At 33.3% G+C, this 26,830-nt stretch overlaps 1 protein-coding gene across 3 annotated transcripts in view; it reads left to right on the forward strand.

Annotated features, from left to right (window-relative positions):
• Positions 1–26,830, forward strand: part of Hacl (2-hydroxyacyl-CoA lyase) — a 48,260-nt gene that overhangs the window by 15,452 nt on the left and 5,978 nt on the right. For all 3 annotated transcript variants that reach the window (XM_075380529.1, XM_075380537.1, XM_075380547.1), the window contains exons 5-11: positions 7,364–7,605; positions 8,039–8,224; positions 13,655–13,730; positions 15,239–15,328; positions 20,485–20,632; positions 25,861–25,968; positions 26,427–26,550. In XM_075380529.1, the coding sequence (XP_075236644.1) occupies positions 7,364–7,605; positions 8,039–8,224; positions 13,655–13,730; positions 15,239–15,328; positions 20,485–20,632; positions 25,861–25,968; positions 26,427–26,550 (974 nt within the window). The remainder of the gene's footprint in view (positions 1–7,363; positions 7,606–8,038; positions 8,225–13,654; positions 13,731–15,238; positions 15,329–20,484; positions 20,633–25,860; positions 25,969–26,426; positions 26,551–26,830) is intronic.

A 26,830-nucleotide genomic window follows, 5' to 3' on the forward strand; every position in this document is an offset into this window, starting at 1 on the left:
AAATTTTGCTTTATGGGCAACAGAAATACTATCGTCATCATTAATAGAAATTTTATCTATGCGATTAGCTATGTTACTTTTACCTGGGAAATGCAGTACAATTAGTTTTATCCATTTTTAAAGTTATGGTCCAACGAATGATATTTTGAACTGCTAATATAGAATTTTCAAGTTCTATTAAATAATTACCTACAAATATAAATACAATGGTCATCTCTGAAGAGGGTGACAGTGCATGATTCAATAATTTAAGGCGGTCTTTAATGAACAATAAATAAAGCAAGAGACACTTCTTTAAAACACTGTATATCAAAAGATTAAAATTCAACTAACCTGTTTACAGTTAGTAAGGTATGGCTGACCAGTGTATGCATTTCGTCTGATACCTTAACTATTAAGTCTTTTTGTCAGAAAAATAGTGTGGGACTAAATGATTTATTGAGATGGCAAACAAATGAAAATGGAATCTTTTGTTATCTATGCAATTTAAAATATTTTCTTAAAACTGGGAAATGGCTGTGTCTGTAGATAATTTTTTCCTAAAACTATATGCTGAAAGTTTGATATATTAATAATGATAACGATATGGTTTTCAAGAAGTATTAAAAAGCTATCTTATTCATTATAAACACTTAAGAAGATATGAAAACAATTTTGTAAATTAACACACACTATCCATATACTGGCTGGAATTTCATCATTACCCTCTGAATGTTTACTGTTTATATTTAAATACAGGTCTTAATTTGCTTAGTATCAAAGGGAAATAAAATTATTGATTAATCAGTAGGGTCATTCATCAAGAAAACCAACTGAGTAGCTTTGTTTGAAATGAATCAGTATTAGTGGAAAAGAATTTATTAAATTCCCTGGGGTACATGGATGAGGTAATAGAAATTGAGTACTTTTGTATTTTTGATGAAGTTGCTTTTTTTTTGGTCTGCAGAGGTGGAGGAATACCATTTGTGCACTAAGTGTCGGGCTCGCTAACAGGTTTTGCAAGATGTTATTTGTGTGTACGTGTGCCTGCACCCTACCGACTAAACTTCCACCTCTGGATTCCCTCCCCCCTTCTTGGACTACTAATGTGGAATTAATTCAGAAGGGGGGCGACACCAACAGGTGCAGTATCTGGAATGCCCATAACTTCATTGCACCAAAACGATCCCTACGTGCCTGGGGGACCCTCTGCCACGAGCCTGTTCAGCCTCGCACCCTCCGATATCTCCTTTCCTTATGGGATTCTTCTACCGTCAGTTTTGCCAGTAACTTCCTAGCAAAATTTTCCATGGCTTTCCAGCTGCCCACTCCATTAATCAGGACCCACTGGGTGTCTTCGGGCTTGAACATTATCTCTCGTCCAAGTGCATCAAGCATTATCTTGCGATCTTCTATAAACCTTGGATGCAGGAAAAATATGTGCAGTGGAGTTTCCTCAATCCCTCACTCCGGACAGCTGTCGGTGCAATCCAAATTAAATCAGAAAAGATAAAATCTAAAGCCCCCATAGCCCGCCAGAAACTGTGTAAGTTTGTATGTAGCGACCCACATGCTCTCCCACACCATGCTCTTACATCTCCAATGAGCCAGTGCATCCACCGGCCCTTTGTGCCCTGGTTCCATCTCTCTTGTCTTTCTATCATCAGCTCATCCTTGATTTCCTGGGCTTTTCTTGTCAGGTGGACTTCTGTTCCCTGATTTTCTTCAACATAAGTATCTGCAGATCTATCGACATGTGCCCAGCCAGGACTTATGTGGCTTCCCTGAGTACTGTTTGATATACTGATATCATTCTCAAACAGCATCTTCGGTTAATAGACTCCAGCTTGCCTCAGTATATTCCGTATTTCACTACTTCTCCCCAGAGCTCCACACCATACAATAACGTGGAGTCTGCAACTCCCACAAGCAGTCTCCTGCATGCTGAGCTTTTTTGCCAGTGGTAGGAGGCCGGCGATAAGCCTTAGTGCTCTATCCACTTTATCAGATGCTTCGATGGCTTGTGTCCCAAACCTAAGTCTTGCATCAATCCAGAGGCCGAGATACTTGATTGCTGGTCTCGTAACTGTCCTGCCTTCCAGCATAAAGGTCAGTGGGGGTCTCTTTCTGGCAGTTATTGCCACATCCTCAGTTTTAGCCAGGGCCAGTGTCAATTCAACCTCAACCATCCAGTCTTGTATCATAGAGAATAAGTTGCAGGCCTTAGAGATAGCCTCCCGCCATCTGACAACACCGATCACCAAAGGTAGATTGTCTGCATACCCAAATAGCTTTATGTCCTGATGAAGGAGGACCTGGAAGATGCTGTTGTAGGAAAGATTCTACAGAGTTGGTCCAAGGATCAACCTCTGTGGAACTCCCCTGTAAAGCCTCTGTTCAACTGATCCATTCTCCACCTGGCAAACAAAATGACGCCTAATGAAGTACAACTGCAGACCGCTGGTACTTGTCAGATCAGGTACATAGGGATCCCAAAACTATCCAGTGAACTCATTATTGGGATCTTCTTGTAATTCATTACTGGGATGCTATTAAAAGCAGTTCTCTCATCCAGCATTATCAGGATGCAGATCTTGCCCCCCGCCGCCTCTTCATCCTCTGCACTTCATCGTAGACCCTGGCTACAGCATCCATGGCAGACCTAATGCCAGTGGCCGGTAGGAGGATGGGAGTGTATGGTCCTAGCCGAACTTAGGAACCAAAACCAATCGCCACTTTTTCCACCTCCTGGGAAGACTCCCTATGCTAGGTTTTATAGACATTAAAAAAGGCATCTGGCTCGGCCTGGGCTGCCACTTTCACTACCAGGTTTGGCCACAGGTTCGAGCCAAGCGCCTAACCCTTCAGTATTTGTGATACTGCCTCCGCTAGCTCCTCCTTTGTAAAGGTGGGTGGGGGTTCTTCATTACCTCCTCCATTAACCTTTAATTCCTCCCTGTGGGGGAAGAGCCCCTCTATGATGTGCTGTACTTCCTGTGCATCTCTTGTGACAGGGGCTTTAGGTCTTAGTACCTTTTTAATAAAAAACCAGTTGGGCCTCCCCCATGGGTCAGTTTCAGAAATTAGCTTTATCCAGGCCCTCCTCTTCAACTCTCATATACATCGTATGAGATCTTCCATACACTCCCTGTATTGTCCAGTCTATATTGCTCTCAGGAAGTGCAGGTACTCCCTCACCATCTGCCTTCATGCTTTATGACACTCTTCCCTCTTTATTGCTATTTCAGGTTTTTGGGTAGCCCCGCCTGTCATATCACTGTGGAAGTCCAGAAAAAACATCATAGAGGCAGCCCTCCTTGTGGGAAGTCATGTCCTTCACTGTAGTAGCTCCTTGTATATTCCGTAAGTCAAGAGACTCATCTAGGGTCTCTGGCTCAAGGTCCCTAGTACTCCACCTGCAAAACATAGGAGTTCTGCCTCGAACAGGACCAACATCAGATATTGTCATTGCAATCCCCTGATGGTTGGTACCTGTGAACTCAGGAACCCAGCAGTATGGGATCCACACAGCTAATTCTAGCGAGCAAATGTCAGGTCCACAATGGATCCCGTCAGACTTCTCCTGTATGTGTAAGCTCCTCCTCTGTTGAGGCAGACCTGTATCTATATCAGACCTATATCTAGCCCTGCAGCAGTGTCCATGACCAACTTGTACAGATCACACATGTCCGTCCTTGCAGATTCCTATGTCACTGACCAGGCATTAAATTGCCTACTAAAAGTGTCTGCCGATGTGTTTGGAGATCGCTCAACAATTTGGCCAGGATTTACTTGTACCATTATATGTGAATGTTGGGTGAAATGTAGCATGAATAGTGATATACCCCGCCAACCCTTGCCTTCACATATCCGACACTGCAATGGGTGTCCTGCACTGGCAGGGATGCGCATGACCAAATTGCAGCAGTACCATCCTCAAACATTATCCAATTCAATTCGCACCAGGGCAGGGTGCATACGGCTTGGAAACAAGCCCAATATCCGTACCCGTATCAAAGACATGCCGCGTCAGCATATCGCATGCCAACGATGAGTGCTTCATATTAAGTTGGACCATCTTCATCAACATGCCAAGGATTGACCGGTTCTTCCCTGGTTTTCTTCCTGGTCCCATTATTGCCTCCCTTGGGGCATGTGGCACCGCTCATGCGGGACCTTCTACATTACAAATTAGACACTTTGCTGGTCTCTTGCAATCAGCCGCTCAGTGGTCTGCTCCACCATAGTTGAAACAGGCCTCCGGCCTATCCTCAACTCTACAATTCTTTGCTGTATGTCCAGCCTCCAAACATCGGTAGCATCGCCAAGTGAGGTTGATGATGTTTAGCCTGCAGGAGACCAGTCCTATGTGGATTCTACCCTTCTGTGTTAGTGAGGAGACAAGTGGCCCTAGGAGTTGGTGGGTTGCCACAACAGTCTCTCGGAAACCTGGTCTTATGTTTACCTTCAGATCGCCTGGCATTTCATGCCCAGCCGCCACTGCCAGCCCTTGTACAATCTCTGAAGCTTGAATGTCACTCTCCAAATTTTTTATTCTAAGGATGACTGATCTGGTCTTTATGTGGATGCTTCCTTCTGTAATTGCCATTGATATGGCTTTTCTGAATGCACTAGAAACCACTACCTCTGACTTGACTATTTTAAGTAATTCTGCATATGATTTATTAGTTTTTACCACAAGTGTCTCTGTTTTGTGAGTTTCCTGTGTTGGCTCAGTGCTGCTCCATGCAGCAGGCAGCCTACCCATTGGAGCAATAACATGAAACCAGCACCTGGTCCTCCTGCCCTTGTATTCTAAAATTTTTTGGGTGAATGTCATCGTATCTTGTCACTATAATTTGATCTACAGCCACCTTTTGTTTCTAACCTTTTGGGAAATATTGATAAGAGCCTCAGCTAAGTCTGTTCCACTGTCAAAATCCATGTTCACAACATGGAACTTGTTGGCAATTGGGGTCACACTCTCTGCATCTCCAATTAATTTGGCCTCCAATGTGGCTAACACCAGAAGGACTCTGGTGTTAGCCTGGCTTTAAAGCCAGGACGGCTTTAAAGCCGGGTTCATTCCAAAGCCAGTCCACCTGTGGGTGCCTGGTCGCCAGGGTCTGGAGCAAGGCGCTCCAGAGGAGGGTCAGGAGGGCAAGGCGCCCTCCTTCATTGCAAGCATGTCTATTACGACCAGCATATTAATTTATCACTAGTTTCTATCAGATATTCCAATCAATGTGTTTCTGAAAACCTTTTTTGGCCAATCCTTCTTTATCAGCTCGATTTAACTGAGGTGTGTTTGCACCATTGTTTAGTGCATCCAGAATGGGGCAACCAGTTGTGACCTGTGTCTGTCTGGCCATGTCTATTGTTTGACGCTTCACAATGCTTAAAGGAATACTATTGACCAGCCTCCTCAGGGGCCTTGACTATGATGCTAATATCTGTCTCAAGTTCCTTAATAGTGTGCTTCATGTTCTTGACAGTATTTTTTTGTAACTCCTTAGCCAGTTGTTCAAACCATCTGACTACTTCTACCTGAAGAGGTACTTCCTCCTCGTCAGTAGAGGACTGCCTTGATTTAAGTCATTTGACCCCTCTCCTGTTCTCCGAAGCAGGTTTAGGAGGGATATCCTCAGCCTGAGCATCCGCCAGTGTTGTGCTAGTCACACAGTCACCACATCCATTTCATCTTGCCTCGAGGTCATTGGGTTCGAAGCAGTCTCTGATGCCTTTTCTGGAATTCCCTTCATAACAATGGGCTGGACAGGGAAAATATTTATCGTAGCTTGGGGAAGGGAGGGTCAGGAAAATGTATCTAAACACTGTGTATCTTAAAATAAATATATCTTATGAATAATAAAATTAAAATTAAATTATCACCAAGTTTAGATAACAACTCTTGATGAAGTTGCCTACCTATTTTATTTCTAAATATGCTTTCACTTTTGATAACTTTCACATAGTTTTAGATTTATTGTTTGAATTTAGATTATCATGTATATAATGTTTTAGCATTACAAATAACTTTACATTGAAAAATTACAAGTTATCAAACAGATTATAGACATTTCATTGAGATGGAGATTTTTTATCTTAGAGCTAAATTTTACAATTCCTTTAGTAATCCATATGTTTTTCTTTTTGTGTTCAAACTGCTTTTTTTTATTAAAGGACAATTTAGTAAGATTGCCTTCTGAAAAATAATAAGAAAGTTGTTGAATTTTTCATTGAAGCTGATTTTGTTATCACTTTTCCAATTTATTTCTCGTAATAAGGTTCTCAAATTTCTTATTATATCTATATTCATTACTCTTTTAAAAGAATAAAAGTAGTCATGTCTTATCACATTTTCATTAATAAATGATGCTGTTACAGTTGTGGCTTGAAAGACAGCAATCTGCACATACTCTTATCAGTTAAATTTGTAAAACTTCTACTAATACAGGTGGTCAAGGTACTTGTTCTCATTGTTGGAGAAAGAAACATTTAGCCCTGCTAACTCAAACTGATTTAGTATTTCATTCTTCCAAAGTTATATTTTTCTATCAAGTTAACATTAAAATTGGCGTACACTATGGTAGTGAATTTAGTAGGACTTTTAATGAGAGTTTCTGATAATTTATGCAGAGAGTTTTCAGAAGGTCAAGAAGAATAAATTTCCATTAAAACCAGAATAAATTACCATTAATATCAGATTTAGATTACAATAATGAATGATACAACATTCAAAATTATTCTCTTGTGAATATACAGTAACTTTAAAATTTAATATAAAAATCTTAAAATTGAGAATCCTATTTTTATGTAGTTGTACAGAAAACTTGAAATTACTTAGTACAGAAATGGAAACATCTTTACTTTTCAAATGTAAGGCTATAGATTTCAATTCCATTTACACTGGGAAATTTTAACATGCTAAAAAATACTCAATCAGTCCTGATGTTATACAACCCCAAAAAATTGACCGTTTCTATGTTTCTGGGTCTTTTTCTTGAACATATTTGATCCTCTTCTAGGTTGTTTGATTCATATTTGGACTGTTAGTTTCTTCCTTTTTTTATTAACAGAAACTTCATTTCATGAAGTGAAATGTTTGCCTGCCATTTTGATAATTTTTTATGCAATATACAGGGCTGTGTATTGTGATGAGTACAATCTATTTTATTTTGCTGTTTTTGTTTTTGATGTTTGATTATCACAGAGAAAAAGTAAAATTACTAAAATTATTGGAAGGCATGTCTTCTGGTGCTTTGAGATGTTTATTGATAATATCTATATGTAATATTTATACTGACTTTTTATAATAGGATATGTAATTTTGACTTTGTCGATTTTTTTAGATAAATCTGAAATTAAACAATTTTGTTTTTAGGTGCTGCATATTGCAGAAGTGAGAAACAAGTGAGACAACTAATTGAACAAACCAATCTTCCTGTGTTATCTACACCAATGGGAAAGGGTGTTGTATCTGATAACAGTATTCAGAATGTTGCATCTGCTCGTACTCTTGCCCTTCAGGAAGCTGATGTTATTTTACTTTTAGGTGCTCGCCTGAATTGGATACTTCATTTTGGTCGTCCTCCAAGATTTAAAAAAGATGTTTTCATCATTCAGGTATTTTATATGTAATTTAGATAAATAGTAAGTACTATCTGATAATGAATATCTAATAATGGATAAGTATCCATTATTAGATATTCAAAAATGTTAGCTTATTGAATAATAATATTCTTTTACAATTCATCATAATGAAGTGATAAGGTTTTATGAATCTTCTGAAAATTAAAAATCTGTTATTGATGCTTGTGCATTTATGAAGAATGGTAAAACACATTCTCAGTCTGATACTGATGACAATAATTTTGATTTATTATAATAATAAAAAAATTATAATATTGTATAATGTAATATATAAAAAATATTTATAAGCATATTTGAATTTAAAATAATTATATATTATTTATTATTTCTGTATTTCATGATTGATATTTTATTTTATTTTAATGGGCTGTACAGTTTTGTTTTATGTCAGCTTATTTAATTTCAGGTAGACATTTGCCCAGAAGAGTTACACAACAGTGTTTTAGCTGGTGTACCTATACAAGCTGATGTTAGTGTTACTGCTGGTCGACTTTTAGAAACATTCGTAAAGAACAACTGGAGATTCAAAGAATGTAATGAGTGGTGGACTCAGCTGAGAAAGAAGAGTGAACAGAATCTAAAAGCTGTTTCTGTAAGTAAACCCCATTCTTTTATATATATATATATATATATATATTTATAAGATTGGGATTTACTTTTACAGAAACAGATTATACATATGTATATGATCATTTTACCGTTTTTGATATTTTTTTTTAACATGTCTGATATGCTATAATTAATAAAAAAAAAATATTAAATTACCCAAACAGCAAGTTTATTGTAAACTTATCAACATGGATTCATCATCAGTTATGAACTGTATGAAGGAATGTACGAGAGAATGCTTATAATCATTGTAAATAAGAGTTGATCTCTAAAGTTACTTATAGAGTCATAGTTTACATACAGTGAGAGTAATTCAGTTTTATAACTGTACTCCAAATTAAGAACTTATGACAAATGTGAAGTAAATTACATCTGGTAATATTCACAATAACCCACCGGGTTGGTCTAGTGGTGAACTCGTCTTCCCAAATCAACTGATTTGGAAGTCAAGAGTTCCAGCGTTTAAGTCCTGGTAAAGCCAGTTATTTTTACACGGACTTGAATACTAGATCGTGGATACCGGTGTTGTTTGGTAGTTGGGTTTCAATTAACCACACATCTCAGAAATGGTCGAACTGAGAATGTACAAGACTACACTTCATTTACACTCATACATACATATCATCCTCATTCATCCTCTGAAGTATTATCTGAACGGTAGTTACCGGAGGCTAAAATCAGGAAAAAGATAGGTAATATTCACAATAAAGTTTACTGGTACGATTCATAAACGTTCAATGTGGCCCCCTCCAGCTGCATGGCACACATCTAAATGGTAGCTGTACACATCCCAGATGCGACAAAGAATATCTTTTGTTACAGAGTTCTTCGCAGCTTTGATACGGTTCGGCAGGTCGGCCATATTTATTGGTAGAGTTGGTACATAAAGTACATCTTTCACAAACCCCCACAAGAAAAAGTCACATAGTGTGAGATCAGGTGATCTTGGAGGCCCGGACTGAAGAGCCAGGTCTTCATTCCCAATGAAGTCCTATCCATCATTGAGGTAGAGATTCTTTCAGATAGCGTCGAACATCTAGGTGACAGTGGGTCAGGGCTCTGTTCTGTTGAAAAATGACGTCTTGTGAATCTTCATTTAGTTGAGGGAAAAGCCAGTATTTCAGCATGTCCTGCTATGTTATCCCAGTAACCTTGTGTTTTGCAAAAAAGAATGGTCCATAAACCTTTGCGATAAGGCGTAAAAGACATTAACTTTTGGGAGTCTCTCTTGTGTTGCATTGTATCATGAGGATTTTGTAGTTCCTATATGTGAATACTTCTTCTATTTACTTTTCTTCTGAGATGGAGTATCACTTCATGTTTAAAAATTAAACATGGAAGAAAAGTGTCATCCTCCATGTTTTCAAGCATTTGAGGACAAAATTCAATACGCTTTGGTTTGTCACCTCTGTGACGAGTGTTTAAAAGTTGTAGGTGTGGCTTGAAAAGTAAATAATGTCTCAAAACACACCAGACAGTTGATTGAGGTATTCAAAGTTCTCTGCTCACTCTGTGGGTTGATTTTCTTGGGCTTTGTACAAAACTTTCCTCAATTCATCTTACGTTCTCCTCTGCCACACAAGGTCGGCCTGTGCTCTTGCCTTTCTGGAGACACTCTGTTTGTTCAAACTAGTGAAACCAATGACATATGTTCTTCCTTGTTGGAGGGACAATGTTAAATCAGAGACGAAATGCACACTGCACTGCAGTTGCCGACTGGGATTTGTTGTACTCAACAACAAAGAAAATCTTGTATTATACTCTAGCAATCTTCCTCAACTGACACGTAATGGCAGCGCAAACATCTTAGCGGTTGTTTACACAGCTATATGTGCTCTAGCAATGTTATTTGAAACTTTCAGACCTACTCTCTCAATTATTACGTATATTACGTAGATCAGTCAGATACAATGTATAGTTCAGAAAATATAGAGTTTCTAAATTGAGTTCATCATTGAAAATTGCCCTTTATAGAAGTACGTATAAAGTAGTATAAATAATATAACCAAAAAATACAAATGTAATACCATAATGAAAATAAAATGACGTATGCATAGCCTCAAAAATGATGATAAAGTTAACCTAAGTAGTATATATAAAATTAAATATCACAATTGTCATTAAATATGTACTGGAAAAACTATCAGGTAGTTGAGAAAAAGTTTTCAGAGTACTATAATTTCTATAAAATAAAGCAATAATAAATTTTTCAAAGTAAGAGAATATATAATTGTAAATAAGAATTGAATTACAAATGAAAAATTCACACAACTTTTTTGTATGCCAAGATCTGTTATTATTTGGCAACAGTTTCCTGATTGATGTTCACTTCTTCTGCAATCATTTTTACAATTAATCTTTGATCGTATTGTATGATTTCACATATCCTGGCTGTCTTAATGTCTGTCTGTGAGGTTGATGGTCGTCCACTGTGGTCTTCGTCTTCAACATCATTCTGCTTTCACAAAACATTTTATGCCACAAAAAACTTCAGCTTTTGACATAACCTCATTTCCAAAAGCCTTTTGAAGCTTACTTAATGTTGTTGCATTCTCACAGAATTTAACACAAAAAGAAAAAGTAGAAACCATAAACCTCCCACAATAAAAACAGATACCAATGGTAGAAAATATGCTAAAAGAAAATATGAATAATAAACTATTCATGCAAAAAATAAGACATGCCATAGGAAAATAAGTATGCTGTATTTTGGTTCCTTTTTGGATTATTTCTTTGTCCTTTTTGTGTTATTTTATGTAATATGTTATGATTTTCTAATATAAAAATAACAATATCTTGTGTACAACTTATTCTAATTTTAAAACAGCTGATAATAGAGGATTCCATGAAAATATTACCTGTATAAATATAAAAAGCTATTACACTTGCATGGACGTGCACACATGCATGCATGAATGCACATTTCACTTCTTGGTTATTTGGCATACCTTTGCACAGTATTTCCCGATTCTAGTTGCGTGAAGAGAGACCAAAACATGTGTTTGCTTATTACACACACCACTACTCAAGACTGTTGTACTGACTTGTTGCTTGGACTATTAGTGGTGGGAAGATCAAGGTCAAATATGGAATGTCTATGAAGGCTGCTGGGTTGCCACATGTTGCTCAAAAAAATCAGACTTGTTGTTTTATTGTTGCACCTCGCATTTTTCTGACTTGGAAATTGGAGTTGGTTAGTGGGGAGCAATACCTGGCTTTAAAATTTAGTATCATCTGTAAAATATAATTCGGAATATACTGCAATTCTGCACCATCTGCAGAAGCATGCAAAATGTTGTAGCAGACATATTGTGAAGATTTTCTTCTGTAACTGACTGTGTTGGTGTTTTGAACAGTTTCAGAATGGTTGACTTTTGACCTCAATGCAGGGCAGTCCAGACATTCCAGCCACTGTAGTGATATCAGATGCTGAGATTGCTAATGGCTGAACAGAAAATGATGTGAGTAGAAGTGTGCTGGGAACTTCATTGCCTGGTTGCAGATTGTGGTGAGGCATGACTGAATCCCTTCATTACTTATGATGAGAGTTACCTTCGGCAATGTGATCCTTAAAGAGAATAAGCAAGCTCAGTATGAAAATCGTCTTTGTCTCTAATATCAAAGTTATTTGGTCAGTGAAAATTTTATAATGATTTCCTTCTTCAACTACTGTGGACTGGTTTGCCAACATTGTATACCTGCATGAAACAGTTACTGGGTAATATTATGTGAGTTTTGAAAACTTGAACACATCCAATGAAAACACCCTGAGCTGCATCCATCTTATTGACTTCTTCACTACAATTATGCTTACCTTTACATTGCCAATGTTTGTGCCCAATATTTGTCCTAACAAAACAATGGATTATGTTGTATCCTGTACACTTGGCTCTGTCTGACCTTTTGCTATTACTTCATCTGAAATCTGAGTTACGATGTCAATATTTTGACTCTCAATGGCCATTTTGAATAAAGCAGACGAGATACTGAAGATGAGGCAAAAAATTTGAGCATTCTTCCAGGATTGACAGACACCTTTAGTTTAGTGAAAATCAATGGAGACTTTTTTGATTGATTTCATATTAAGTTAGACACCTAATGTATTTGGTAAATAATAAATTCATTCTCACTTTTTTGATTAGCTGTTGTATATAATAATTTAATGAATAATAACTTTTTATTTATGTTCAGAAAAAATAATCTAGATTTTGCCAAAACCTGCTAGAAATGATTGGAAAAAATATTAAATCACTATAGTAAGTGTGAGTGCATAACTTTATGCACTGTGTGTCTGCTGTTCTATATGTTGACATATAACAATTTTCATGGCCACAATAACTTATTCATATCTATACAAATGTATGCAATATTCAAATAAGTCTCTTACACTGTTGTCAAATTAAGTCATGCCAGAAAAAAAGGTATTTCAATATGGAGGATGCGTATAATTAAAAATACAGTGCAGTAAACTTGTTAATTTTTATAACATGTTTAGAATTGTGCTAATTATAATAGTTTGGAAACCTGATTTTACTGTATACAGCTGTAAATTGTTTGTTGATTTATTCACAATTTATTTACCTATTAAAATCATTAATATATTTAAGTTTAAGTGTTTGTATTTCAAATATCTCTACTACTTTTTAGGGATGCTAAAAGACATACCCCAAGTGACTGGTGATGCCCACTTTTGGAACTAGTGCTATAGAATATTTAATTCCTTCTTGCAGAGCTGCTGTGATATATGTAATAAAAAATAAAACATTCTGTTTATTATTGTTTTGTATTTTGTTGGGAACATTTACATTTTTCGTGATTAGTTTTTACATTTATGTCTGTTGTTCATTATGCTGTAGTATGGTTCTTTTTTGTTAAACATAGCTAGCTGATGGTGTAACTTAATTAGTCAACCTTCTGTATTGGCTCTTAATTTGTTGGAAATAATATTGAACAACTGCTCATTATTTCCTGCCCTTTTTTATTGGTATTCATTCGTCATTACAAATCATGAGACTTTTATACTGTATAAAGAAGGGTCCGCTTTACTTACCTAAAGCTTATTATAAAAAAATCATGATTTCAAAAAAGAATTTTAAATTATGTCGCACTACTTTTATCCTTTTATTGCTTCTTGGGTACTAAGCTGGTAATTTCCAACCTTATCTCATTGATTCAGTAATGGATTCTACTTTTTCTACAAATTGAATGAATCTTTGAGCTAGGAAAATAATGTTTTGCTAATTTTGTTATTAAAATGTTAATATATGATTTTACCACCTACATAATTAGTTTAAGTTTATAATTGTTAATTGTTTTTCCCAACATTTTTTAAAAAGATTTGTGATAATGTGAAAGTACATTATTTTATTTGTATGTTAATTATTGAGTACATAAAATAAACTTTATTTTTCAGATCATGTCTTCTGATGTATCAGTACCATTGAACTACTACACAGTATTTCATCACATCCAGCAAGTAATACCTCAAGGTTAAAACACTTAATATTATGACGCATATAATTATTAAATAAGTTTTTTAGTAAATATCCTTTTTTAAAGATTATTTTGATAGATATTAATGTAATTTAAATTAAATAAATACTGTTAGATTATTTAATTTTGAATTCAACTATTTAATTTTTTTTTTTTTTGTATAGTTCCATTTATTATTACACTTGTAAGGAAGTTACAAGTTCTTTCATATGCTTTTGTTCTCCTGTATTTAATTTGTGTTGTTTATTTGCTATTAAAAAATATAAAACGTAATTAAATTTTTATTATAAACATGGTAGTGGAAGTTACGGGTTATTAATTTAAAGCTAAAAAGGTTTTTAAAAATTACCAATCAATATTCAAGGGTCATTTTTAAGCCAAAAATCATTTGAATATATTGAAAACATAAGTTGACACTTTCGAATATGATCTGATCCAAAATATTCCAACATGCTTTGCTGTCAGCTCCAAGCTCTTGAGGATATCAGATATTTTTTTTGCAGCATCTCATTAACTACGTCAATCATCAGTTCCACTGATTAGGTATGATTGACGATTGATTTTTTAAAATGCTACATTTGGCCAGCTGAAATACAGTCAATTGTAGTGAATGGAGAACGTATGAAGAGGATGAATGAGGAAATAGTGTTTGTTATTTATTTAATGAAGGGAGAAAAAATGTGCATGATGAAGCAAGATCGGGACACCTACTTACCATAATCAACACTTTTTGGGACCAGTAAGGCATTCTTCTAATCAGAAGAATAATCAATCATAGGCAGATAATCAATCGATTATCTGCCTCAAAAAGAAACCATCAGAATGGAACTCTTAACAGTTGTAGCACACTATATAGAACTGTCAGTGTAAGCTGTTCACTCAGGAAATGTTTGTTCGATGATAATGGGTGTCCTCACATCACTCCAGAATAATTGCAAAAGTTTCGATATGAGATATTAACCATCAGCTGTTTATTTTGGAACTGGCGTCATCTTATTAAGTTTTGCTGAAATTAGAGGGATTTTTCAGTTGAAAATGATAATGTCTTATCAAGTGGACACCAATTGGTGGTTCAAGGAACAGATAAAAGAGCTCTTCAGGAAGGAATTCATCAAGCTCATCTTCTCATCTCAAAATGCTGGGATGTCAATAGGAATTATGTTAAAAATTATTTGACAAGTCTTCATTCTTAAAAGAAGGATTTTGAGTCAAACAATGGTGTTTACTTGTAAAATGACCCTTGTATTTTATTTTATATTGTGATATAGATATTAATATTTCACTTCTTTATTATTTTTTTAACTGTTGTTTGTAAGTTGGTTATTCATTGATGCTGTCTTTTTATCATTCTCGGTGTTAATTTTTATAAAAAGAACCATATTTTTTTTTTTCATTTAAATTTTGTTGTAAAATAATCTAAAACTTTTGGTTGCCTCATTAATTTATGTTTTGCACCCATATTTTAAATCTTAATGATGATTTGAATGTATTTTTTTTCATTTAGATTGTATAGTGGTCAGTGAAGGAGCAAATACTATGGATATTGGGCGAACTATGCTACTCAACATTTTACCACGTCATAGACTGGATGCTGGTATGTTAAAGAATCTACTACTGGTATATTTAGTTTTCATTTTTAAAAAAAACCTAATTATTTACTAATCTTGTTAATTTTGTATTAACTAACTTTGTTCTTTATTGAATACAGTAATTTCAACTAACATTTTCTCTAATTTCTAACTATGTTTGACTACTTTAAATAAACTACCTCTTTAAAGAAGTGATGTTGTTCAAGTATGTAGTAAATTAATTGAGTTGGAGTAGAACTTATATTGAAGAGAAAGTAATAATAAGAACATTTACAGAAAAGAAAGAAGCTTAAGACAGGTAAAATAATTATGTTAACATTTATAATCTAAGGTAAGTGAAATTTGTGAATGACCATACCCTGAATATGACTCAAGACATGCTATTTAAATTATACAGGGCAGAACAGAAACACTTAGATGATTTAAAATTTGAAAATGAACACTTTAATTGCATAAGAAACACTAATTAGGTACACTATTGTAAAAACCAAGAACTGCATGTAGTTTTCAACTTATGTTTTGAAGATAACATGATGCAAGTGACCACCATTACCAGTAAGTCACATCTCTGGATGTTGTCTGTGACCTTCCTCAGCCAATGCACTGAAATTGCATGAATTTCTGCTCAGATGAAATCTTTCAGTTCCTGTGTAGTGAGGTTGATTGGCGTAAACTTTCTCTTTCAAATGGCCCTATAGGAAAAGATTGCTTGCTGGTAAATTGGGTAAGCTGGAGGCCTGCAATGTCTCTGAAACGAGAGATGATATGTTGAGGAAACATTCCTTGGGTGACTGCCATGGAATTTCATGCTGTGTGGGCGGTAGTGCCATCCTGTTAGAACCACACCAGGCATGTGTTGAATGACACTGATGAGGTTCATTATGAAGAAACATTTGCAACAGCAACATATATTGATCTGATGTGACTGTAACAGACTGACCATTAGCATTCTCAAAAAAGTACAGCCCAATGACTCCAAATATACTTATACAATTTTCATGCAACATAACATGGGTTTATTGCAGCCTAAAATATGAAGTTCTGCTTGTTAATATATCTGTTTAGATGAAAATCATCAGACATTAGCAGGTGGCCAGAAATTGCAGGTTTCTTCGATTAGTTGCAGCAATTGCCTGCAAACATCACTCTGATGATTTAAATTATGCGGATGGTGTTGTTGCATTACTTGCTTTTTATAGGGATGAAACATTAAATCCTCATGTAAGATGATTCCAGTAGTTCTGCAGGTTAAGTGTAAGGCAGTTGAATGATGACAAGCAGAACACTAAAACTCTTCTGCCATTCTGTTCATTTTCTGGGGTTCGCAGTCGAGGGTGATCAGACTACTTCTTGTTGACAATGTATGCATTAAACCTGAATTGCCTGACCCAGTTCAAACATGTGGGAACCTTTCCATTTTTCCAATTTGAAAATGCTATCGAAAACTTGTGTTACTGTAGTGGAACTGCTATTTTTGCTGGAAGCTTCCACAACAAAACAACAATGCTGCATCATCATTGAAGGCTTTAAACTGCTTTATTCAGCTATATGTATTTCTCTCTACCATGTATGAACTTTTTTCTGCATTATTTTTGAGAGTTTCAGTCTATTTAAAGAAAATCTCTATGAATTACAGTAAATTAATGTAAAGATTCTTCTTTTTTTACTTTTTATTTTTGTCTTTTAGTGTAATTTTGTGTTAAATATCTGCATTAAGAAGGAAGTCTAACTCGCTAGAAATTCAAGTTTAAAATAATGGTAGAGCCAAGTGGGTTTACTAGCAAACTATTACAGATTGTTTGTTTGTTTGTATGTGTGTGAACATTTAAACATGTTTTCTCAACACACGTTGTAGTCAAGTTTAATTAGATTGGAAGAAAATGATAATAAAGAGAATTATAACTGATCAATTTTATTTTCTATACTTAGTCTTCATGGCCAAATCTCTGTTGGATACTTTCATGCTCTATGCATTAAAACCATTATTAAAATCTTATTATGAATTATGTCATATAATCTCCTTAAGTTTAATGAGTAAAAATATATTTGATTACAATATAATAATTTGGAAACACTGACTTAAGTAAGTATTAAGTAAATTGTAAATATTAACATTTAATATTAAGTATTCAAAATCATATAATATTTAATGTGTTGGGTTTGTGGATCAACAAAAATATTTTCCCAAACAGTTAAATTATAATTATATTAATTATAGTTAATTATAATTTATCATTGATGCAAATACTTGACTAACCTGGAACATTTTTCTGTGAAGAATATGTATAAAAAATCATGAGAAAATTACTCAGACAAAAAGTTTTTAAAAGTTAATTATTATTGGCTGAAGTGTTCAAGGATTAGTTTTTGAAATTTTTTATTGCTATTTTTATTTTGTTATTTATGTTTTCTTAATTTTTATATTTTTAATTTTTTTTATTTATTATTATTGCTGTATCAATATTACAGTCTGTTGTTATAATTATATCTGATTCCATACATATGAAATTTATACTTAACTTTTTAATTTTTGCAAGTACTGTTTGATTTTAGCGTATTCATATAGTGTTATCAACCAGAAAATTATCAATGTTTAACTAACGGCAAGTACTTGCAAATATTTTGTTTTAACGTTGGATGAACTCAAGAACATTAATTGACACAATATAAAAATTATTTCTGTCAAAGTTTTAGCCAGTTAATTTGTTTTGTTGCTCTTATTTTTATTATTTCACTTGTCTAACTGGTGTACCTATTTTTCATGTGTAGTTATTTATTATCATACATAGTTAGCAGTATATGAGGGTAGGGTGAAAAGTTCTGAGCTTGGAAAAGAATAAAACATTTTTCTGGGTACATCTTATATATTGATTTATTTTTCAATGTGTTCCCCATTAAGGCTGTCTTAGCCCAGCATTCCACGAGAGCGCTTCTACCAGTTCGGTATGTCAATTTATCCAGCTCCTTAAAATAACCATCTACATCAGCAATAACTTCATTATTGGTCAAAGATCTCTTCCCTCCAAGCCATTTTTTTAGTTTAGGAAACAACATGTTTTTTAGGTTCAGGTGAATATGGAGGGTGTTGGAGTAATGCAATTTGAACTGTAATTTGTTGACTTTTGCCATTGCAATGGCTTAAGTGTGAGTGGGAGCATTGTCTTGTTGGAAAAGCGGTATTTTTTTGCCAAATGCGGTTGTTTTTCCGTAATTCATTGCTGAGATGCTGCAGTAGGGTCTCATAATATTCACCATTAATTGTTGCACCCTGAAAATTATTCCACTTGCACCCCAAAAAATTGTTACCATAATTTTTTCTGCGAAAAGTAATTTTCACTTTTTTGGAGCAGGTTGACATTTTTCAATCCATTGCTTTGACTGCTGTTTTGTCTCGGGAGTGTAGTAATGAACTCTGATCTCATCAATCACAAATTGATGTAAAAATTCCTCTTGATTATTGCTTGAAATGTTTTTTCAGCACTGTTTTTGATCAACTGAGCAAACATGACACCCATCTAGTGTACAGCACTTTTTCTATCATTTCTAGTTTAATCTCTTCAGAAGAGCATCCACTGTATGGTGGATCGCTATGATACCCATATAGTGTACAGCACTTTTTCTATCATTTCTAGTTTAATCTCTTCAGAAGAGCATCCACTGTATGGTGGATCGCTAGTACGTGTTCGACCCATTTTAAACTCTATGGCCCAGCATTTAACTGTTGTATATAATGGAGAAGAGTGTCTCCCAATGTTGCATCAAGGCCTTTAATAATTTTCTGTGCATGTAAGACTTTCAGAAATAAGTATCACTGCATGAATTTCCAGTTTTCCATTTTTCAAAACACTGCCTAATTCTCCACTTTCACAGATTGTAAATACTATACCAAGTGATGCAGTGACTTGAAACCCTTATAATAAATTAATTAAGAAGGAATCATGTGATACTGCCAAGAAATTAAGCATCTCTGTGAGGCCTAGAACATTACATTTGTAAGTGACAAAACAGTAATCAAAGCAACCATGATTACCATTGTTTTGAGAACATTGGTAGTAACTGTGGTAAATTGTTCTTAATATCATATATAATAGTTTTTTATTGAATTAGAACATGTACTACGTTATGTACAATCATCATCAATTTCCAATCAATTGGCCATTTGCTGTATGGATATTTCCCTTACATGAATGAAACTTGTTTGCAGTAAGTGGCTGAAGAGAGGTGTTTTGATGAATTAATGAAGAAAATATCTAAAATCATAGTTTTTATATTTTATAAAAAAAAGGCTTCAGATTAAGATAAAATTTTCATATAATCTATGATGATTGGTACATTAGTGTCTAATTTTTGAAAGAAGAAAAAAAAAATAAATTTTGTAAACAATTAATGTAAAAAAAGATAAAAATATTTTATACTGTTTTGTACATTATTTAAATTGATAAAAATTCAAAAATTCAGTAATTAAAAACAAAATGATTTAAAAATATGTGAAAAATGTTGTATTCTGTTTACAGAGATATAAACACAAACTATTATAGGTATACTACAGTTTAAGTCAAGAAATTAATGTGTTAATAAAATGAGTAAGAATTTAATATTATCAAACTTTTTTTTTAGATATTTCTGTCCTCTTTATCTATTTATTTTTAGTTGAAAATGTTTAGTTTGCCTAACTAAAAAGAAGTTAAATAGTGTGTTTATAAAATTTATGATTAATAAGTATAATTGAATAGCTATCTAGTTGCTTATAAATATTAATATTATTGGTTTTTAACATTTTGTACAATAAAAAAAAGTCAAATTTTTTTATGTTACCGATTGGTATTTGTTCTCTCTTGTAAGATTTTGCTGTAACATATTCTCTAAATTATTCAATTAGTGGTATTTGGGGTAGTTTACCCAGTGCTTATTCTTTAATTTTTGTTAGATGTTGCATAATTTATTGATTTTTGATTTAGATTAATTAAATGTTTAAGTGAGAGAATGAGTTAATGAGTCATGTTTTTATGAATACAAATAATAATATGAATAAATCCAGAAACATTGAAATATTTCCACTACAAGTTCGTTTGGTTTGGTACTACATTTTGCTACTGGAATTATTTACTGGATTTTTTTTATCATTCTTTTTAAAGGAAATAATGTTTTAATTTTTTTAAAGGAACATTTGGAACGATGGGTGTTGGCCTTGGTTTTGCAATTGCTGCTGCTTTATGGTGTCAAGATTTTTCACCAAAAAAGCGTGTATTGTGTGTTGAAGGAGATTCTGCCTTTGGATTTTCTGGAATGGAAGTTGAAACAATGTTTAGGTAAGTAGTTATTCTGTGTTCCATTTTATTAATTGACCATTTTGCATCAGCGATAAAGAGGATGAGTAACTTCATCATCAGTGAGTTGGAAAGCTTTTCCCTTTTCTTTTTGATTAAATTATTCTTTGATGTCCAAATGTTGTAATCTGTAAAGTAGACTGAGCTGGCTTCGCTGTTCCAGTAGTAGTTTTTTTGCGGAGTAAATGATTTACATACTGAAGAAAAAATTTAAACCACAATTTCTATAAGATTTTTTTATTGATATTCTATCCACTATCCATGAATATAATCAAATTAATTAAAACTTTTTTTGACTTAATACATGTTACTAGTGACACTGCATGGATGTTGGATAATGTTGCCGAACAATAAAAATACAGTAAAATACAGTATAGTAAAATAAAATAAAATATATTACAGTACATTAAAGTAGAAAAAATAAAAAGATTATTATCCTACATAGTAATTAGGTAGTTTATAAAATATGTTGTTTGTCTGGCAATTCTCAGCTTGAATGAATAAATTTCTTGGTGAACCAACTCTTGAGCATGCCATATATAATTGACCAAAACAACTGTTTTCCTATAGTAATCCAGCAGTGTTTAGGGATTATCCTTGTGATATGTTGATTGTCATTGCGTGTATGATATTCTTAAAGGGAATTGCAAACTTTTAAATTGAAATGAAAGACTGGTTGAAATTATTAGAATCCTTGGTATGAAAATATCTTCTTCTATATTTTTTTCAGCAAGAAATGTTGCTTCTATGATATTTCGTGATAAATTTTTTATATTTAGTCAAGCGCCATTGCAAAGTTTTGGTGGCTTCAGATTCTGTCAGAGCATAACAGTAGTTCCTGTCTCTAGCTCCAGGTGATATGGTGGCATTCTGTTGATGTTAATGGAAATCAGAAACTCTGTTGGATACAGAACTTATTCATCTTACTCCATTATAGTATCCGTAGAAAGAAAAATCTTTGTTGATCTCGGAATGAGTTTCATAATATTAGAATTTATAATGTTAAAGTTTTCATTGTAAGGTGCCAAAATTGCCCTTTCTCGAATCCAGTGTTGATTTTTGTACTTTGTAGTCTTCAGAAAAATTCAGGAAAACTCTTTCAATTAATTTATTTGATGAAACACAAAAATTATTGGGAAAGGTGATAGAATTATCAAACTGATGAATTCAATTTCTTATTCTTAATAGTTGATTGGCAAATTTTTTAGCTTTGCAGTCATGAACTCTGTTAGTTGTAAGCGATAGTACCATAACTTTTCCCCAAAGATGTGAACTCTTTAGATACATGTCAATTTCATCAGCTGCTGTTGATTTTGGTATAACAGGAAGGGTTTGTTGGAAATCTCCTGCAAGTAATAATACTTTCCCTACAAAAAGAGCTCCAAACAAAAGTCCATCCATTAAAAATGTGTTCTTAGGTTTTTGAAGATTTCCTGGTCTTCTGTTCTATATGGCATTTACTCAGTCTTCCACAAATTTGGAAGTCATCCAAACATTCTTGTGGGCATGCATTATCACTTCATTGAAAAATTTCTTGTTTTTGGGCATTGTTTCCTGTTTACTGCAATATTAATCAAGTTGAACTGTTAGGATCAAGACTGCAAGGTTGGAATTTACTTCAAAAATGTTTCAGGCTTTCGAAGCCGACAAAAAGAACTCTCTCAGTACTTTATTGATGAAAATTATTTGTTTTATTGCACAAATATTGATGAGCTTATGTTGCACTTAGTACAAGTTCCTAAACCTGAGGACTGGTGCCTTTTCATAGATTCGTCTCAAGTATAGCTTAAATGTGGTTGTACTATACAATGATAACAAATATCCTTCAATACCAATCGCTTATGGTATTAATTTGAGAGACGTATGTTGTGATGAAAGATGTTCTTGAAAAAATGAACTATAAAAAACATAGCTGGAACATATGTGGTAATTTAAAAGTTATAGATATTTTGTTAGGCTATACTAAGAACATGTGTTTTCTTTGCAAATGGAACAGCTGAGCTAGGGATAAAATTATGTTACCAAAGAGTGTAAGAAATGAGACAACTTAACTTCAAATGGGAAAAATACAAGCCCTTAGTTGAACCCAAAAAAATATTTTTACCTCTCTCCATATCAAGCTAGGGCTAAAGAATAATTTTGTAAAAGCAATGAGGAAGGATAGTCTTGGATTTTTGTACATCAGGCAGAAATTTCTGAATGTAGTGAAGGAAAAATTAAAGAAGCAATATTTGTTGGTCCACAAATAAAGAGAGTTGGTCAAAGATGATGTATTTAACTCAGTGTTAAATGTAGAAAGTGCAGCTTGGGCTTCATTAAAGGCTTTTGCAAAAATCCGACAATTACTGCGATATTGTTAATCAACTTTTTACTTCATACAGAGCTGTGAGATGTATTATGACTTTGAAAATACATTTTCTCCATTCACATCTGGATTTTTTCCTGGACATCCTTGGAGACATAAGTGATGAACATGGTGAATATTTCCCCCAAGACATTTCAGTGATGGAAAGCCACTATAAAGGGAAATGGAATACTAACATGCTAACTGATTACTGTTGGACATTAATTGGGGATGTACCTGATGCTATTTGTAAAAGAAAAGCATCAGTGAAATCATTCTAACTCAGGTATGGCCATGCAAAATTATAAATTTTACAGATTTTAACTACATTTTTCCTTAATCTTTTTTGAAGCATAATTTATTTAAAACTAAAAAAATTGTATTTACAGTTCTGTAATGTAAGCAAAAAAAGCAATTCAAGTAGTGGTATCATTTGGAGAAACATTAAAAAATTTATTTTTGTCCTGTGTAATCCCAGGCGGTATGATCAGCTAACCCCAGCCACTGTATTATGAAGCTTTTCAAAGACCATGTAAGAAAAGAATATAAAAAATGCTTGTTTTTGAGGAAAATTTTTTGAAAAAGAATACAAAATATTAAAAAAAATTAAATACTAAAAGAATACAGAAAAATAAAAACAGGCAGTTGGGAGTGGGTTTCTATCGCCTGGTATAAAATAACTAGATGTTCCTTTAAAAAATGCTGCATTACAAATGCCATGGATAAAATAGAAGAAACTTAATATGAGATATTGATGACTTGACACTACTTTCAGAGACAGTAGTGATAGTGCAAGTGAGTGTTTATGTGATTGGAATTAATATTTATTCAATGTAAATTATCTTCATGGAATTATTTTATGTATTATTTAAATTCTGTTTTTGTGAAAAAAGGTTCCAACTTTTTTTCACAAAAACCTTTTGGAAATTTATGGTGATGGCTTAGATTTGAGGAATATGGTAGTTGTTAAAAATCACATGATTTTCCATCTTTGAGATGCTTATGTGCATTATAAATATTGCTGACAGTTGACTACCATAAATACTTTATTTTGGTTTCTTTTCCAAATTAGTGGTTTAATTTTCCAAATCTATAGATGCAATGTTTAAATAGTTAAATTAAAAATTTGATTGCTTTATGTGTGTCATTTTTTGGCTGATGTTTTGTGAATGAGCTGTCTTTTAACCATATATAAAATTTATTGCAATTCTCACATTTAAGTTTGTAATTTTCATTTTCTTTTCAATCAAGATAGATGTTTTAGCATCTTTTGAATATTATTTGTTGTTTAAAATGCTTATGTTGTGTCAAAATTTATCAGAGCACTGAAAAAACTTGTAAATTTTATGAATAATGATTTAATACTAAATACACTGAACATTTTAGTATAATCAGTATCGGGTATCTGAGAATTATCTGTACAACTTTGATATTGAGTAAATAACTTATTTATTAAGATACAAACACAGGTTGTATGAATTTAGAAACATTAAAAAATGAGGTTTTTTATGCCTGTAATTAAAAACACTCAATGTCGATTAATAATCTGCAAGATATCCAAATGGTAATCAATTTCATGCCATGTTTGTTGCAACATATTCATATCTTATGAATTCGAATGCATTTAAGGTCATCAATGTTCATTACACAAGTTTTATATATAATGTATACAAAACTGCACATGTCCAAGCCAGTGATTTGGGAATGCATTATTGAAGGATTCACGCACTGATAAACTCCAATGTGGCAGTGCTCCATCTTGTTAGAGTATGATTTCAGGTTGTGTAACTCTTTAAGCTGAGGGTAAACAAACCTTTCTAACAAGTTCAGATAGATATTTGCATTAACTGCCGCTTCCGCAAAGAAAAAAGTTCCAATCACATGAAGCAGTTTTCACCAAGCATTAATTTTTGGGCTATCTCTAATACGATCAGTTATAAAATGTGGGTTCTCTGATCCCCATATTTAAACGTTCTGAGTGATCACTTTTCCAGACTCATGAAACGTAGTCTCACTAAGAACATAACTTTTTTAAGGTACCACAATCATCATTTCCACAGCAAACTCCTATCTAGCAGTGTGATATTGTGGTGTAATGTACTGTTATATTTGTAATTTATTAGGAACAATTAATTATTTAATCAAAACATCTGAATGGAAAATTTAACTTGTGTGCTGCACTCAAAGTTGAAAGGCTGCAAACGAAAGACTGATGAATGAACTCCATTTTTTCATATGATGTTCCTGTACCCTTCTTATGTTCAACACTGCTAGTTTGTTTGAATTTATGATATCACAAGTGAATACTTGTTCTAGAGGGTGGCTGTAAGTTGTACAGAGTCCTAAAATTGCATCGAGCTTGTGTGTCTGATTTTGTTTCAATAAACCACTTTACTCATTGTGCTTTCATGGCGACTGATATATGTAATCACAGCGCTATCTAGTGTTTGGTAAGGTAAAGTTTATGTGTTACCTGTTAAGAGCCTAATCATTTATTAATAGGACTATTACTTTTTTTCTAATAAGACATCAAAGTTGTTCAGATAATTCTTGAAGACCTGGTATTTCTTTAGCTACAAATTTTCAAAATCTCTAGTATATTTTGATCTCCCTGTATTTATTTATTTATTACTTACTATAAAAATGTAATATTCTTCAAATGATAAAGGATTATAATGTAACAAGGATAGATATTTTTTTTAAAGATAATTGGCCTGATTGCTAGTTCATTTCATTTTTAAATATAAAATAACTTTTTATTTATTTTAGTTTCTCTTACAAAATTATTATTTGAATTACTTTAGAAGCATTGAACGATTTTTCTGCATTTTTTATTTTTTTTTCCTTTATGTTATATCTTTTTTAGATATAAACTTCCTGTAGTCATAATTATTGTTAACAACAATGGAATATATAGTGGACTGGACAAAGAAGTGTGGAATGAGCTCATAAATTCTGGAGATGCAACTAAATTGTAAGTGCTGTTTTTTGTTTAAATTTAATAGCTCTTAATGTAGATGTTTTGTAGTAGTTTGAAAAATATTGTTTTATATTATGCTGTACAGAACGGGCAGTGTGATCAAAGCACTTTGTTGATTTGTATTCCATTGTATATTTCTGGAAAATTGAAAGTGATGTATTTCATCTATGTTTATTTCAGAATTAATGTAAGAAATTTTTTTAATGAAAAATATTAATTTGTACATTTCTTTTTTATTTGTTACTTTTAAGTGACCTTCTATTAACTGAGGTTATTAATGCATTACTGGTTTAATTCATACATTTTCTAGATTCTGGCTGGGAATGGAATTCAGGACCTTCCATATACAGGTTAGCACAGTATCACCTGTGCCAATGGGTGGTTAGTTTGTAAATGTGTTAGAAAATGTTAATAGTTGAAACAAATTTCTGAAATAAGTCCTTTGGTTTCAGGGTGCCACCTACTAGTCTTACACCATCTATTCATTATGAGAAAATAATGTCACTGTTTGGAGGAAAGGGCTTCTTTGTAACTACAGTTCCTGATCTTAAAGATGCTGTTAAAGAAGCATTTAAGGTAAAATAAAATGTATAAGTTAGTTTGCTAATTTTATTTAAAATTAAGTATAAATACTTTTTTCCACTTAATTAAAGTTTTTTTAATAAGTGACTAGATAATCCACCTTTTTGCTAAATTTGTTCACACTAGTAATTAATAGCTTTAAATGCAATAGAATGCTTTAAAGCATTTGTTTGCACAATGTTCGTCTTAGTTTATTACCTCGATTTGGATTAATTATTCGCTGATTCAATAAAATAAATAACATTCCTTATATATTTCACATAATATTTTATTA

Source organism: Lycorma delicatula, chromosome 1, assembly GCF_047948215.1.
Source record: "Lycorma delicatula isolate Av1 chromosome 1, ASM4794821v1, whole genome shotgun sequence".
NCBI classification, from domain to species: Eukaryota; Metazoa; Arthropoda; class Insecta; order Hemiptera; family Fulgoridae; genus Lycorma; species Lycorma delicatula.